This window comes from Anastrepha ludens, chromosome 4 (assembly GCF_028408465.1).
Source record: "Anastrepha ludens isolate Willacy chromosome 4, idAnaLude1.1, whole genome shotgun sequence".
Classification (NCBI taxonomy): domain Eukaryota; kingdom Metazoa; phylum Arthropoda; class Insecta; order Diptera; family Tephritidae; genus Anastrepha; species Anastrepha ludens.
In genome coordinates, this window is record NC_071500.1 from 24929474 (window position 1) to 24945851 (window position 16378).

The following is a 16378-nucleotide window of genomic DNA, read 5'->3' on the forward strand; positions in this document are numbered from 1 at the left end:
CCGAGATTCGAACCTAAGTTCTCTCTGAATTCCAAATGGTAGTCACGTAACAAGCCATTCGGCTTCGGCGGCCGCCCGGATATGTACATATGTGATAGAAAATAATAGTTTAGCATACGCCTATAAAAGACGCTATTCACAGAAATTACTTGCCCTCGGCGGTTAAAAAAATATGGCCCAATCATTCCACTGCTTGACAATGCACACCAAATTGCCACTTTGGGACAGTGAATTGTTTGTTGATGTTCTAATAGTGGACTCTGTCCTTAGGTGACCAATCAGGAAAATTTTGCTTGTTTATGTTACATTTCCATATAACTGAAAGTGGGCTTCATTACTCCATAGAATAGTGTTTTTCCATACGAACCCGCCCCAACAATGCCTCGCAGAAATGCATGCGCATATCGTAAGCGTTAGGCTTAAGCGCTTTCTCTATTTGAATACTTCATTCACAATAGTTTTTGGCTATTCTAGAGCATCGCATGGACTGCCGCGTATTGTCGTACAAACTTTTAGCGACAAGTTTAATATTCTCATGTGTTCCCGATGTCCGGCTCGGCCAATCCTATTCAATAAGACAACACCGCACTTTGTTGGATCCCGGCTACTCTGGAGTAGCGGAAAATGAAAGAGCGGATGAGTGTGCAAGGAAAGGCTCTGAGATTGAACTTCCGCGAGTAACTGTATACTGCGATTGCCTTGAGCGTAAACGCGGAAACCAATAGAAGGTGGTATCTGACTACTAACTGCAGGATTTCCAAAGCGCTCAGGCCAAAACTGAATCTTAAAAGGACAAAACGTCTGCATGGGTTCAACAGATCAACTACCAGCGTCCTCACAGGTGTTATAACGGGTCACTGCGCTATTGGCACCCTAGCCAGTTGAATGGGTGTTACTCATAATGACTTCTGCAGGAGTTGTGAAAGTGAAGAAGAAATCAAGTCGTTACAACACCTCCTTTGCAAATGTCCTGCACTTGAAAGAAGCCGTGCCAAATATCTTAGCGATTATTTCTTTAAAGACCCGTGAAATTTTCAAAATGTCTCATTGTAGGGACTGAAAGAGTTATCTTCTTAAAAAGATCTAAGTGGTCTAAGCAACTTAGTTAGGAAATGGAAATCAAATGCAAGTATCACAATGGACCTTAGAGCCACCGAGTGTCTTGTCGTACATAGACAAGCAACTTGGCTAACCTAACCTAAAGGTATTACATAAGACATTCACAAAAGAATCTAATGAAGAAATAAGTGATCATACGATGAGGCGTTAAAACTTATTGCGCGTTTGAAGCAGTTTGCCAGAAAAGACTTTATAGCCTTTCAACACATCAAAACTATCGAGAAAAGGATATTTAAAGCACCTTTCTGGTCTAGAATTTCGAAAAAATCGATATTTTTTCATGTTATGATAGTTTATACTTTCAAAAATATACTTACAAATTTTTATATTGAAATTCGAGTAGTTTAGTCGTTGTAGTCCTTTGAAACTGATCGAACGACGCCCAGGTATAAGCGCGTTAACCGTGTTTTTCTCGAAACTATTTTTTCCGAGTTGGCGTTGGTAATGTCTCAAAAAGTACTGAACCGATTGATTTGAATTTTTAATATGTTATTGAGTAGACTTGTGGCTCTCGCGGGTAGTAGAATTATAATTTTATAATAATTTTTTCTAGTTTTGTTAAGAGCGAGGACGTGAAAAAACATTTGTTTTTTTTTTTGTTTTTCAATAAACAGATAAAATAAATATCAAAAAAAATTTTTTTTGTAAATCTGCTACCCACCACAGCTACATATCTCCTGATGAATAATCGACCGAATTTTTTTTTTCAGACGTACCTGAGCAGCCCAATCAGTTACGCCAGTGGCATGTGTTACGTCAGAGGAGCAATTTTTTTTATTATTGTCACTGAAAAAAAAATTTTTTTTTTTGTAAATAAAGAAGTGATCTATTGAATAAAAACGATTTTCAATTGATACCGATTGTTTTTCTTCAATTTTTAACGCCTTCAATTTTTCCGTCTCTAGACCAGAAAGGTGCCTTTAAATTAAAACAATAATTGTTGAGTATTTTGGCCGAGCTCCTTCTCCTATTTGTGGTGTGCGTCTTGAAGTTGTTCCATAAATGGAGAGCCCTACAATTTTATGCCACCTCTGAACGGCAGATAATTTTTATCAGTAGCTTTTGCATGGCAGAAATACACTCGGAGATTTGCTATTGCCTACTAAGAAGCGCCCGCTATTGGAAAAACCTTTTCTTGTGGCGCAATTTAAAGGAATTGAAAAAAATGAATTTGAGCATAAGTTAGAGTTTGGGTATATTTTACAGTGAAATAAAAAAGCAGCAAATTGGAACCTAGCTACCAAGGCTTACGGCTCCAGTTAGGATGTAATCATTTCTCTGTTATAGGAAATGTATCAATTTACTTAAAAAGTATTTTCTGTCATACACTAAACTCAAGCAAACAACAAAAATTATTTAAATAGTAGACAAAGTTGGAAAACACTAAAAATCTCACTCATGTACATGAATACTAAATGCATTATCAAGCCATGAACGGTATTTCAGTAATTCTCAGAAATCATACATACAAACTGCCAGCGGATGTTAACTGTAGCCCTCAGTACAAAATTGCAAAGTTCACTTTAAGGCTCTTTATGACGTCACATTTCATGAAATGGAATTGATAAACATTTCAACTTCAAGATCATGTCTTTGAGCGGCACGCGCATACGCACATATACAGGCACTGAGGACTTTGGCTGAGTTTTGAAGTAACTTTTGCGACTGCGCAAATGCACCGCTTCGCACAGTCAAACGGAAATTTTTCTACAACCATTGTCATTGCTATACATTTCGCTTACTGCTTACAGCCGCTTTTTCGGTCCGACTCTTCTCTGGGCATATTTTACTTTTTTGCTGTTTTTGCCTTTAATTTTGTCTCTTCGTAGTTTTACTCAGTGAGTTTACCGGCTTAGCCGCTGCTACAAACTATCAACATCTGGCGGTAGTGGTATAAAATGTTGTGTGAGGTCCAAAACAAAATCAGTCAAGCAGCCAACATCAGTAAAGCGCACAGCGCGATCAGCAATAAAAAGGAGCAAAGGATTACCTTTTTTGTGGATTATTATATAAGGATAACAAAACAAAGCTGTTGAGTGCGAATTGAAGTTGTGCCAGTGCTAAGTGCGTTTTACTTATTTATTTCTCAAACCCAATTAAGGCGAAACAAAAGCGAAAAGGTGAGTTTTGTTTTTGGGGAATTTCGAAATCCAAAAAGTAAAGCAATAAAAGCATAAAAATATAAAAAATGTGTAAAAACGTTATTAAAACTAATTGTGCGACAGTGAAGGCAAAAGTGATGGGGAAAAAACAAAAGTACAAAATAAGTGAATGCTTGCCGTTTAGCACTGAAATCATGCAGTTTTACATTTCGTAAAAAAAAACTAAATGCCACGGAACTCATTAATTTTTAAAAAGTGTTGGCTAATGAAGACATTAAAGATGTAAATTATTTAAAAAGCGCAAACTTAGAGCATAAATAATAAACTATTTTTCCACCGTTTGAGATGAGTGAGCGCAAGTGAAGTTGCATGCGATTTGTTGTTGTTGTTGTTTTTGAATTGATTAACAAGCGCATTTGTTGAATGAAGGCTGGCACCGAACGGGCATTGAAAAAAAATTAATGGCAACGAAATTGGTTTAATCGCCAAATGCGCACGAAATTCCAAATCAATGTGCATAAATTTATTGGTTATGCATTATGACCAGCATTGAGAAGAAAGATAGCTAATGAAAGGCAAACTGAACAAATCAAACGGCAATTATCTACTTGTGCAAGATGGCGCAAAATCAGTCCCCCAATTTTGTTTTTGAATAACTTTTTTACTAAATAAAATAAAAGATTTTGAGTAATGGAAATCTTTATCTTCACCTTCAAGCGCTGCATTGCCTGTTCCTTTTATATATTAAAGTGTTTTAGTAAATAAGTGTTGAATATGACTAATGTACGGCGTCGTCATTTGCAAAAATTATAAATCTTTCGAAAGGGTTATCAATTTTGCGCCACTCACTGTCTTCTAGCAGGAAATAAATGTTATTCAGTTACTCTCTAATAAATTTTAAGTTTTTCCGCTGCTTTGGACAAAGGCATGCTGTCTATTTTTGGAAAAGAGAAAATCTGAAATTTACAATTTTTTCAACTTTCTTTTATTTCGACTGCTCATTTTGATAGTATGTGAAATATAAATATTATAATACTTTGCAGTTATTAGTATTATAGAGCTTTTGGTTCCCAGTTAAATTAAATGCATTCATTCAAAAGGGGGAAATTTTCTATATTTTTTCAATTGTTCCCACAGGAATAACTTTTAAATGTATGAAGTCGTAGATTTCCCCTGCCACTCACATATACTTGAATATTTACACAGTTACAATATAGGCAATAAAAAAGATTTAGCATCAGTTTCCGTTTTTTTTTTTTCAATAATTTAGATATTTTTTATTACTAATATATTTATGCATTTTACATAAATGAAAACCCGGCAATTTTTTCGCAAAACAGCATAAAATACTAAGAGCTTCAGCCTAAGAGATGGGCAAAAAATTCGGCTAAAGAATTGAAAGCGGTGAGCGATTAAATATTAATTTATTTTCCTTTAAGTCTAATACGTATCTATAATAAGGGAACTCATGAAGTTTATTAATTCTATAAAAAAAAATTGTTTATACCTCCAAAAAGCCAAAAATAACCAGAGTCATCTCCCGTGTTTTTTTCCTCGAAACATTTTGTTGAATTTTTGATAATAATAAACTGAAGAGCCTCAATCTCGGTCATATGGAGCCTGGTTAAAGTTTTCGAAGTCACACTTGGACAGCTTGTCGTTCAAAACAAGCACAGCTCGAGTACATTTTTTGCTTAATGGCAGTGTATCTAAGTGCATATATAATACTTCCGTTATATTGGCTTCTTTTTCCTTTTTTTTTTTAATCGTGAGTCTTCAATTGACTCTCTCCGAGTATAAGTAAATGATTAGGGGTATTCAGCACCAGTTCAGAGAAATAAAAAATCGGTATTCGGTAACTCACTGATATCTAAGTATTTCTGATAAATATTCTTGCCATCAAAAAATTTTATACATAAATACAAAGTTCTATTTCAAATTAGAGTTGCGCCTTGATGATCCTAATGCGAGGTTCATTGTAGAATTTTTTACGATATATGCACAAGTACAAACATACACACAAATGTGAATGCACTATTATTTTAGATGAATTTATGTTTAAGTTTGAAGAAGTGCAGTGCAAGGGAAATTTTATAAGATGTAATAAGACGGGGGCGCCGATCGTTCGTCACTACTATTCAGAAGTGCGCAAGTTCGAGTATCCGTGCATAAAACATCAAATGATAGAAATAGTTTTTCTAATAGCGGTCGCCTCGCGGCAGGCAATGGCAAACCTTCAAGTGTATTTTTGCCAAGAAAAAGCTCCGCATACCAAATATCTGCCATTCGGAGTCGGCTTAGAACTGTAGGTACCTCCAACTGCGGAATAACATCAAGGCGTGCGCCACAAATACGAGGAGGAGCTCGGCCAAATACCCCAAAAGGGTGTAAGCGCCAATTATGTACACATATACATATATATGTATATATAATAAGACGTAAATGTAGGCAGTTAAAAACTATATTTGGCATAAGCTTTAAACAACCAATTTCCAACAATTTACTGTTTGCGGTGTAGCGAGGTAGATACGCCGGGTATTTTCTAGTATGTACTTAGTGCTTTGCTATTTAAAACTTTAAAATATGTTTCATGGCAATAAGTAGTTTCACAAAAAGTAGTAAACCTATAGCAGACATCAGTTTTATGAACCATTGCACTTGGCAATAAAGAAAATTTCAACGCTTTTCCTAAGCGGAACAAAAACTTTAAAAGTTAATTCTTCCTAAAAAATGCCATCATAATGAAAAATTTGAGTAGAAAGTGTAATAAGTAAAGTTTCTTGTCTACCAAGTGCGGCCAAGCAAGTCAAATTTATTGAGAAAAGCTCATAATTTAGTAGTTTTTTTGTTGTTGTACTGTCTTTTTACATTTTTGAGATCTAAGATTTATGTGTATAGTAGACATATGTAAGTAAAAGTACCTAACGGTTACTTATGTGTGTACATCTCTTCCTTTTTCCTAAAGCAATGCGATTGCAAAACTTGTAACATACATATTAATTTAAATATGCAAAGCCATAAACTATACTCCCTTGTACACACATAGATCATAAATAATTCAGCTAAACAGAAATTTGCTCTCATCATGCAATATAAATACAACATTGCACACTCACGCGCACTCACACGCACTCAAACAAGCGAAAACTTCCGACCATAACAGGCCACTCACTCACCAGGTACAACGATCATTGCAATATTTCCCCTTCGTTGTTTCCCCAAAATAAACGCAATATGTAGAAATAAATCAGATGCAGTTGCGTAATAAAAATAAAAACAATTAAGTAAAAATATTCATGTAACTAGACAATGAACTACGACAGATATTCCTAAAAATCCAATCTCACAATCACAATTATAAGGCAAGCATACACTCCTTTTTACCACGCAGCTATTATTTAAGTTCGTTTTTTTTTATGCATCCATAAAAATTTGCGCTCCAGAAAACACAATTAAATCTTAAACCCGCGCATAACAACTTCACAAAACTCTGAAAACAAAAATCAGACAAACAACTGTCAGTTGCCTAAAATGTGTACAAGCAAACATACACAAACACATACAAGCAATACCTTGAACCCACACACAAGTTTAGGCCAGTTGCATAACGGCTACAAAATAAAAAACAAAACCAAAAATAAAACTGTAAAGCAACAACAGGCATCCAAGTCCCCCAATGCGTTCAAGTATAGCATAAAGAAAGATCTCACAAATAAGCAACAACAACAGCAACATTAACGTCTACTCCCGTATGTCATTTCCTCTGCTTTAAGAGTCAGGCTGTCAGACATTTGCTCTGACATACATGCATACATATGTAACGTTCACACTGTGTTGCAGTTTAAGGAGTTAGTCAACAAATCGCACGTAACCATTTTTGCTTGTAAGTATCATATTTATGTATGCATGTATTCGTCTTGCGATACATACCTATGTATGCATTGCAAATTTTCATTTCGTTAAAAAAGTATTTGAAAAACTTAATTTGCATAAAAATTCCCGCGCCAGGCATAAGCGCTTACATCAGCTAAAAAGTATAAAGCACTTCCTCTGAAGCAAGGTAAATGAAATGAAAAGCAGCACCTTCACACCTCGAGTACATCCGCACTCCACTTTTGCGCAACTTACAACAGCAAACCGTTCAGCTGATGGCGATTGTTCATTGTTGTTTTTATTTTTGATTTTTCTTCATTTCGAGCTAACGACCTTAAAACGAAAGTAAAAGTCTTTCGCGCATTGCTCCAGCTCGATCAGCCATTTATCCATCTGTGACTTCAGGCGTGACTCATATTTCAAGCTCTGCGCTTTGTGCGCAGCCAACTCTGCAGTGCTCTGACTATTGTAAACAAAAGAGCCGAACAAACCGGTTGTTAACAATTGCCGAAATACTCGAACTTGTATGTTTGTATGTACAGTACAATATTTACTGTTGATCTTTGCGCAAGCGCAGCGACAGAAGTGGCACAATGACCACAAATGTATCTGGCGCCATCATTAAAATTTGGGTTAATTAACACTACCTTAAAAAAGGCGAGAGAGAAAAAAGTGAAAAAAAAAACAACCATTGAACTTGTGAAACCTTTAAATTTGGTTTCTTCATTGCACTCTGTTTCAATCACTAACCTCGCATCTTTTGTTTCCCTTTTCAACAGCTCGTACGCCTGCATAATGAGATTAACACATCGTCTGGCAATCATGGCCGCCATACTCTTGGCTGGCTGCTCAATCAGTTATGCACAGGAATCAGCGTGGGGCGGCGGTTGGGAACCCGCGAAGGAGTCAATGCTCAGCAGACGCGGCGCAGAGTCCGACAAAGCAGATCCCGCCGCAGTCCAACCTGCAGAGGTAGAGGGCCGTAATTATGGTGTAAATGAAGCTATCTATAGCAATGATACTAACGTCGACATCAATGCCGTCATCGATCAAATTATAAACTCCCGCCGCGAAGGCCGTATTTTAGGCGAATATGATCAAGTTTATGCCGATGGTAATATCGATCAGGCGCTGCAACAGGGCGACCACATGCAGGCACGCAATCTTATACGTGACAAACTTTGTGGATTGGGGCTGATGAGTTGTGATGTCGAAGAGAAGCGTCCTTACTATTCAACAATTTACGCGCAAGGTCCGCCACCGCCCTCGTTTGGTGGTGGTCCATATGGACCGGCCAAGCCAATGCCACCACCTGGCCATTTCAACAGTCGTCCGCCACCATCCTCGTCATTGAACTCTTTCGGTCCGCCACGTAAAGTTGGTTACGAAGGCGCTTACAAGCCACCTTATCGTCCATCTGGCCCAGGACCAGTGTATAATGGTCCTTATTTGGAAAATCCACCACCCTCTGCAATTGGCGCCACATTTAATAAACCTCCACCCGGTGCTATAATTTACGGCAGCAAACCACCAGGTCCCGTCTTCAACGGCAACTCCGACGTACCTCCTCCTTATGCCTTTGAAAATCCTGGCGCTGAGAAAATTCAAGCATCTGGCTCCTCACAAACCAATTTTTATGCACATCAGTCGTCCTCCGCTTCGGCATCCTCGTCTTCGAAAGTAGTTGTTGGCAATTTGAATGCCATTCCGGTGCCAGCTCCACAAGGCGGCTTACAACAGCACGTGCACCACCACTTCCATCACGTTGAGGGCGCTGACGGCGTCGCTGGTGCTCAGGTGCCAACTGTGCCAATACCAATTGGTGGTGGGCAATCGATTAATACTGACTTCTCATCACTTGCACAATCATCGACAGCCTTCACACCACAAACTCAAGGTGGTTTCACGGAATCCAATGCCTTTACAGCCGGTTATAATGGTGCTTCACAAGGAGGACTACTTTCGCAGGCGGCAGCCAATAGTTTCGGCACATATGAGAAACCCAGCACAGAACTCTACAAGCCTTCAGGCGGTTTAGGTAGTTTTGGCAATGCTGCTACTCAAGGGATTTATGACCCATCTAACGTTAATGGTGTTGACACTACAGGTATTTACGGACAAACAGCTGGCGCAAATAGCTTTGGCCAGAGTGGCTTCGGACAATCGACCAACTTTGGCCAGTCCAACAACAACTTCGGACAAGCCAGCGGCAGTTATCACAGCCAAAATCCCGACTATTACAAGAAGGAGTTACAAAACTTTGGGGGTATTGGTACCTCGGCTGGCTACAATGGCCTCGGAAACAATTTAGCAGGTCAATACCCAGCTGGATATGACACCTCACGTCAACAAATCGTCGATTGTCAATGTGTACCATTCAACCAGTGTCCGGCAGCCGATCGTATTGGACGCAAGGAAGACCTTATCTTAGCTATCGATCCACGTAATTTGGGCAAAGACATTGAAGCTTTGGGTGATGAGACAGCTACAAACGCCACTGTCAGTGAGACAGAAGATAAGAAAAAAGAAAAGAAAGAGGAAAAGAAGGCGGACGAAATTAAACGCAGTAAGCGAGAGGCTCAAGCCGAAGATAAACAATCCGACGAGGGTGCAGCTGATCTGCCACTAGATGCCGAAGGGGTAAGTGATATTTTGAAATATTTTATTTTTTAATTCATGTTCTGATAACCGTAACCAAATTAATTTCGTGCCTGATTACCCGTAACAAAGAAATTAATATTAATGCAAACTAATTGGCAGTACAGGTATCAAACACTCTACTACGTTCCAAGTGCACACTCACGAAACCAATGTCCACGTCACATGTCGTACTCTCCCAGCAACACCAGTTACAATAGACATAGTAAAACTTCGGTTACAGTTCAGTGGACCTCAAGTGAACTAAAGAAACCAAATGAAATACGTATTTATGTTTCAGAAAGTCTTCTACAATGGGTCGCGTAGTTCCGTGGTGCGCCTACAATGTAACTAATCTCACTAAAACCTTCCATTTCTAATTGCACACCCAAATCATTCATTTCATTCTGGTCCAAGTCGCACGCCTACTAGCATGCCAATTCAAATCTCACATGATTCCTCCACTATAAACATCTTATCATGTTACTCATTTCCTCTTTCTCACTTGTCCCTCCCCAAAACATAAACCATCTATAGCGCACTGGCATACCAGAGCTCGCAGCCTTCGAGCTAATAAAGCGTAAAATTCTTCCCACTTACGGCGTATCATTTGGCTTGCCATACCCCAATGGTGTAGGTGGTTATCCTGCAAATCCACAAGGCGATTTTCATCCTGCACCGAATCCGAATTTTGGTTCAATAGGACCGAATGGCTTGAATCTAGGTCTTTTAAATGTAAACCCATTGGTCTCCGTACAGGTCAGCAAAACTGAGTTCGGTGACAAAGTGGTAAAACCACTGGTCAATCTTCATGTTACACCGAATGCCAATATCTTTCAAAAAGTCGGCGAATTATTCAAATCGAAACCCGAGTACACACACAATACACATTACCATCATCACGACCATTACAGTAGTTTTGAGCATGATCACCATTCGCATACTTTTACCGCACCTGGTCCCATTTACGGTGGCACAGGCCCCAGCGCCACGATCATCGATGTGGTGCCGAGCAAGCCGATATATGAACATCATACTACTATAACGGCACCGGCAAATACAATAATTGATACCGGGTTTCTCCCGCAGCATCAACATCATGCGAGTCAACAATTCCAACATACCTCTTTCGGTACAACATCCACGGCGAATTATTACCCAGGCCCTTATGCTGCGGTCGGCGAACATTCTTCATATCCTAGCTATAACTTGGCCAATACAGGCCCCGATCATTTCAGCGGTTCGATTTCAAGTGGGTATGGTGCGAGCGGTCATGGTGCTGGCATTTATAGTGAGAGCTTAGCACAATCAGGATACTCAACTGGCTTTGGCGCGAGCGGTCATGCTGGTGAGATTTTCACTGGCGAGCATTATAATGCGTATGAAGAGCGCAGTTCTAACACAAGCGTCACCTTTAAGGGGCCAAGTGAGCATGGTCCGAAACATCAAAATATTAACGAATTGCATACTCGCCGAGGTAAAGGATTGCGCTATGAGCATAATTTGCGCCCCATACCAACACAAGCGCCTGGTGCTGCTGAAGGTAGCGACTATGTGACATTTCCACGCGATCGTCGTCGACGCGATGTGGTTGAGCATGAGGAAGCTGCGGAACGTAAAGAGAGTGTTTTGGCACGAACGGTAAAGGCGGAACAGGTAAAACGGGGAATGATGACAATTTAGCAAATTGCGTGATAAACAACAAAAAAAACGAACTTTTTTTATTGCTTGCTTTAAAATAAATACTAAGAAATTGTTTTTTTTTTTCTTTTAAAGCGCGCTTACTACGGTAACCGCCCAGTTGAGAAAACCTGCCGCGTCAGTGAGGTCTGTTGCCGTCGTCCTCTACGCCCACCACCACAACAACTTGGACGTTGTGGTACACGCAACGCTGCTGGCATTACTGGTCGCATCAAGAACCCATCGTATATTGATGGAGACAGTGAATTCGGCGAATATCCATGGCACGTAGCCATCCTGAAAAAGGATCCCAAAGAGTCGGTTTACGCTTGTGGTGCCACACTGATAGATGCACAACACGTCATTACTGCCGCTCACTGCATTAAATCGTAAGTTCACCTATCTCCATATCTACACATGTTTTTATGTAATCATTCGATTCTTCTGCTCTTTCAAAAAATGTAGTCAAAACGGCTTTGACTTACGCGCCCGCCTCGGCGAATGGGATGTCAATCACGATGTGGAATTCTTCCCCTACATTGAACGCGACGTCGTCTCGGTACACATTCATCCCGAATACTACGCTGGTACTTTGGATAATGATTTAGCTGTGCTGAAACTTGATCATCCCGTGGACTTTACCAAGAATCCACACATCAGTCCCGCTTGCTTGCCAGACAAATTCTCCGACTTTACTGGCTCTCGCTGCTGGACCACTGGTTGGGGCAAAGATGCTTTCGGCGAACATGGCAAATACCAGAATATTCTCAAGGAGGTCGACGTGCCGATCTTGTCGCACCATCAATGCGAATCGCAATTGCGTCAAACGCGTCTTGGCTACAGTTACAAACTCAATCCCGGATTCGTTTGTGCAGGCGGTGAAGAAGGCAAGGATGCCTGCAAAGGTGATGGTGGCGGTCCATTGGTGTGCGAACGTAACGGCATCTGGAATGTGGTCGGCGTTGTATCCTGGGGTATCGGTTGCGGTCAAGCCAATGTACCCGGTGTGTATGTACGTGTTTCGCATTATTTGGATTGGATTCGTCAGATTACGCAATACTATAAATGAGTAACGGCACAGGTGATGACGACGCATGTAGTGGCGACCACAACAGCCTATCACAGCTGTCAGTCGCAAGACCGAGATGTGTTCCACTTTCACTTTCGATAAGCCATTTTTGTTACGTGTGCGAGTATATGTTAATGATATTATTTATTTTTGTTAGTGTTGTAAGTGTAACTACATAGGTATGTATGTAAGTGCTGTTCAGTGCGACTGCTTATCCTGTTTTGTTTATATATCTTTTTGTTTTTGTAAATATTTATTGTCTTCTCGCACGTTTGTTAAATTATTTTATTGATCGCCTGGCGCTATTTGCGAAAGCGGCTGCTGCTTGGCTACACCATTAAATTATTATAATTACTAAATTATTTATACGACACTTAATTGTCCTACATTTTGTAAAACGTAAATAAAATGTATTTATGTGTAATAAAAAAGTAAGAATTGAGTATTTCAATATTTTTAATGGAAAATATGTAGAATTTGGATCACTCTGTGCTAAGATCGAATTAGTAATATCATCCTAATAGCATCCCTTTACCTTTCACCGATTACAGAAATTTCGGAGAGAGCAAGTATGGGAGAGCAATACAAACTTAAATACGCTTTAAAAATAAAAGCTAAAGTCCGAGAGGCCGACAGAAAATGTATTCTCAGTTTTTGGTACAGATCAAATAACGTCTCGAACCACCTGATAAAGTTAGGTCGAAACATGTAGCTAGAGAGAGTGGATTTCGCCTATAATAATAATAAAAATTTCGTATCTGTAGTAAGCCCAATGGCCAACACTCGACCTAATTGTGTCCTACTACAAGTTTTAGAATTAATAAATACTAGTCCGCTAGACTGACACTTCTTCTTCTTCTTAGCCTCACAGTCCGTGGTGGACCATAGCTTCATCAACAATTTTTCTCCACTTTATTCTATCCATGGCTACATCTCTCCAGTTGTGTACGTTCATTTGCTTAAGATCTGATTCGACGTCATCTAACCATCGCTTTCGTGGGCGTCCTCTTTTTCTTCCTCCAATTGGTGTTAAAATAAAAGCTTTCCTAGCATTTCGCTCTTTCGGCATGCGCAGTACGTGCCCAATCCATCTAATTCGTTGGGCTTTGATAAAACGTATTATATTTTGTCCTTGAACGATTTCTTCGATTTCATTATTGTAGCGAATGCGGTAGCTGCCATCTATTGTTGCAACCGGACCATATATTTTCCTTATGATACGTCTTTCGAAGCACATCAGCTGATGAATATCATTTGTTTTCAGCGTCCATATTTCTGCACCATATGTAAGGACGGGTCGTATCAGTACTTTGTACATTCTTATTTTCTGTGCTCTGGACAAATATTTTGATTTAAATAGTTTTATGTTAACGTAGTAGGCGTTATTTGCAGCTTGGATTCTGTCGTTAATAGCTATCGCCGAATCTTTATCTGCTGATAGTTTATAACCCAAGTATTTAAATTCAGTGATATTTTCGAAAGCAAAGTTGTTAATACTTAGGTCATCGCGTGTCGTGTTGTTGACTGACCGAATCATGTATTTGGTTTTCTCGGTATTTACGTGTAGTCCCAGAGCTTTTGCATCTTTATCAATACATTTAAAGACGCGTATAAGAGTGTTTCTATCTTTAGCCATAATAAGAATATCATCAGCGTAGGCACATATCTGAAAATCATTATTAAATAATGTTCCATTCGTGTTTATTTCTTTAACAGTCGTGTGTAGCATTAAATTGAATACTAAACATGACAATGCGTCTCCTTGTTTTACTCCGGATATGATTTCGAATGGGTCTGACAGGCTTCCTTGCACCTGTACTTTACTTGTTGTGTTCGACAATGTACAAAGAATCAAATTAATTAGCTTCAGAGGTATTCCAATTTTCTGAAAGCAGTATTTTATCCGTTTTCTATTTATACTGTCAAATGCCTGTTTGAAGTCAACAAAGAGGCAAAATATATCAATTTTATATTCGTAAAACTTTTCGAATATCTGGTGGACAGTAAAACCTTGATCAATCGTTGAGCGGTTGTTTCTAAAACCACATTGGTAATCGTCTAGGATGTTCTCAGCATAAATATTCAGCCTTTCAAATAGAATGTTTGTAAATACTTTATAACCTGTATTAAGTAAAGATATGCCTCTGTAATTTTGGCATTCAGTTTTATGTCCTTTTTTGTGTATAGGTACTATTATGCTTGATGCCCATCCAGTGGGTATTTCATTTGAATGCCATATTTGGCTTACTAAGGTAAATATTTGTTTATGTAGTTCATGTCCGCCATATTTCAGAAGTTCTGCGGGTATTCCATCTTCACCACAGCTTTTATGGTTTTTAAGTTTTCTTATAGCCAATAGTACTTCGTCAAAGCTAGGTTCTTCAACATAGATTTCGGCCGTATGTAGACTGACACTACTAGCATTAAATATATAAAATGTATCTATTTAACCTATATGTTCCCTGCCTCAAGCTAGGAAATGTTTGAAAGAAAAAATATTTTAGTAAATTTCGCCTTGCTGAAATTTCATTCAGATCCAATGATCTCGATGAAAGATTTGCAGTCTTGCCTTTGCCAAGGCAATAAGATATGCTCGGTGGTTTTTTTTTTATAGCCGATTCAAAAAGCAAATTTTACATGGCCCACCCTATATAACAACTGTGGGGCAGCTGTTAATGACACTAGTTATTGCTAGACAGGCTTGCCTTTGAAAATTTCGAAGTAGTTGTTTAGCGGTTACTTGTTTGGCTTTCCACCACCAAACAAGGAAGGCATAGGTGATGATCGATCTAATCACCATGGTATACATCCAATGAATCATTTCATCTAGACATAGACCAGGAGTAGGTCCGCTGAAGGACTATTTGCTGTCACCCTTCCCCTAAAGAATGATGGTATACAGATCGTAGTTGAAAAATGCGTGACTTTCAGAGTACTCAGAAAATAATGTAGCGCAAATTTGTACACAAAAATGAAAAGTTAGCTTAGGTGAATGTAAACAAAGAAAAGTGCTGAAAGAAAGAAAAAAGTTGTTGATAAACAAACAAATTTTAACAAAAATCTACAATGACGTCAGGTTAACAGTTGACAACTTTCTTGAAATCAACCTTATTTTGGTTCCAGTTAAAAGAACTGCAGAATTTACGAGCATGCAAATCTCGATTTGGCATTTATTTAAGGCTAGAACGACTCAATGTCTAATAAACGCGGACATGTTTGTAATTGCAGAGTATTCTCATGACGGCTTTGGGAGGTAGAGTACAAGGGTATGCTGAAACAAGTTGAGCAACTTCTCTGTCAACTTGCAGTGTTTTTAAGGGTTAGGTAAGAATATCTATGTGGCCGCCGTAGCCGAATGGGTTGGTGCATGACTAGCATTCGGAATTCACAGAGAGAACGTTAGTTCGAATCTCGGTGAAAACACCAAAATTAAGAAAAACATTTTTCTAATAGCGGTCGCCCCTCGGCAGGCAATGGCAAACCTCCAACCTTCTGCCATGAAAAAGCTCCTCATAAAAATATCTGCCGTTCGGAGTCGGCTTGAAACTGTAGGTTCCTCCATTTTTGAAACAACATCAAGACGCACACCACAAATAGGAGGAAGAACTCGGCCAAATACCCAAAAAGGGTGTACGCGCCAATTATATATATATAGGTATAAAATATCTAGGAAAATATTGAGTGCACTCATAGCTTTAAGCAAGTCTGTGTATAAAAACAAAGGTGAGCACAATAAAGTACTGTACATCACTGGCCACTACCTACGTCTATCTCTCAGGCAAAGTTTTAATTCCTTCTCGAAAAATGCAGTGGTTTTTAGGTAATCCCTGAAATGGATTCTCAAGTCAAATATTTCTGAATGGATCGAAGTTAACAGAAATCGTAATGTATTTACTTA

General features: G+C 39.0%; 1 protein-coding gene across 2 annotated transcripts; it reads left to right on the forward strand.

Moving 5' to 3' along the window:
• The first annotated feature begins 3030 nt into the window (after positions 1-3030).
• LOC128861402 (uncharacterized) lies at positions 3031-12576 on the forward strand. Of its 2 annotated transcripts, XM_054099522.1 has the most exons (5): positions 3031-3239; positions 7874-9734; positions 10269-11387; positions 11508-11800; positions 11877-12576. In XM_054099522.1, exons 2-5 carry the CDS (start codon positions 7890-7892, stop codon positions 12478-12480), a joined length of 3861 nt encoding a protein of 1286 aa, XP_053955497.1. In that variant the 5' UTR covers positions 3031-3239; positions 7874-7889; the 3' UTR covers positions 12481-12576. The 2 variants fall into 2 exon arrangements, with proteins under 2 accessions (XP_053955497.1, XP_053955499.1); XM_054099524.1 differs by lacking the exon at positions 10269-11387 and having other exon boundaries at positions 3036-3239.
• Positions 12577-16378: the final 3802 nt, after the last annotated feature.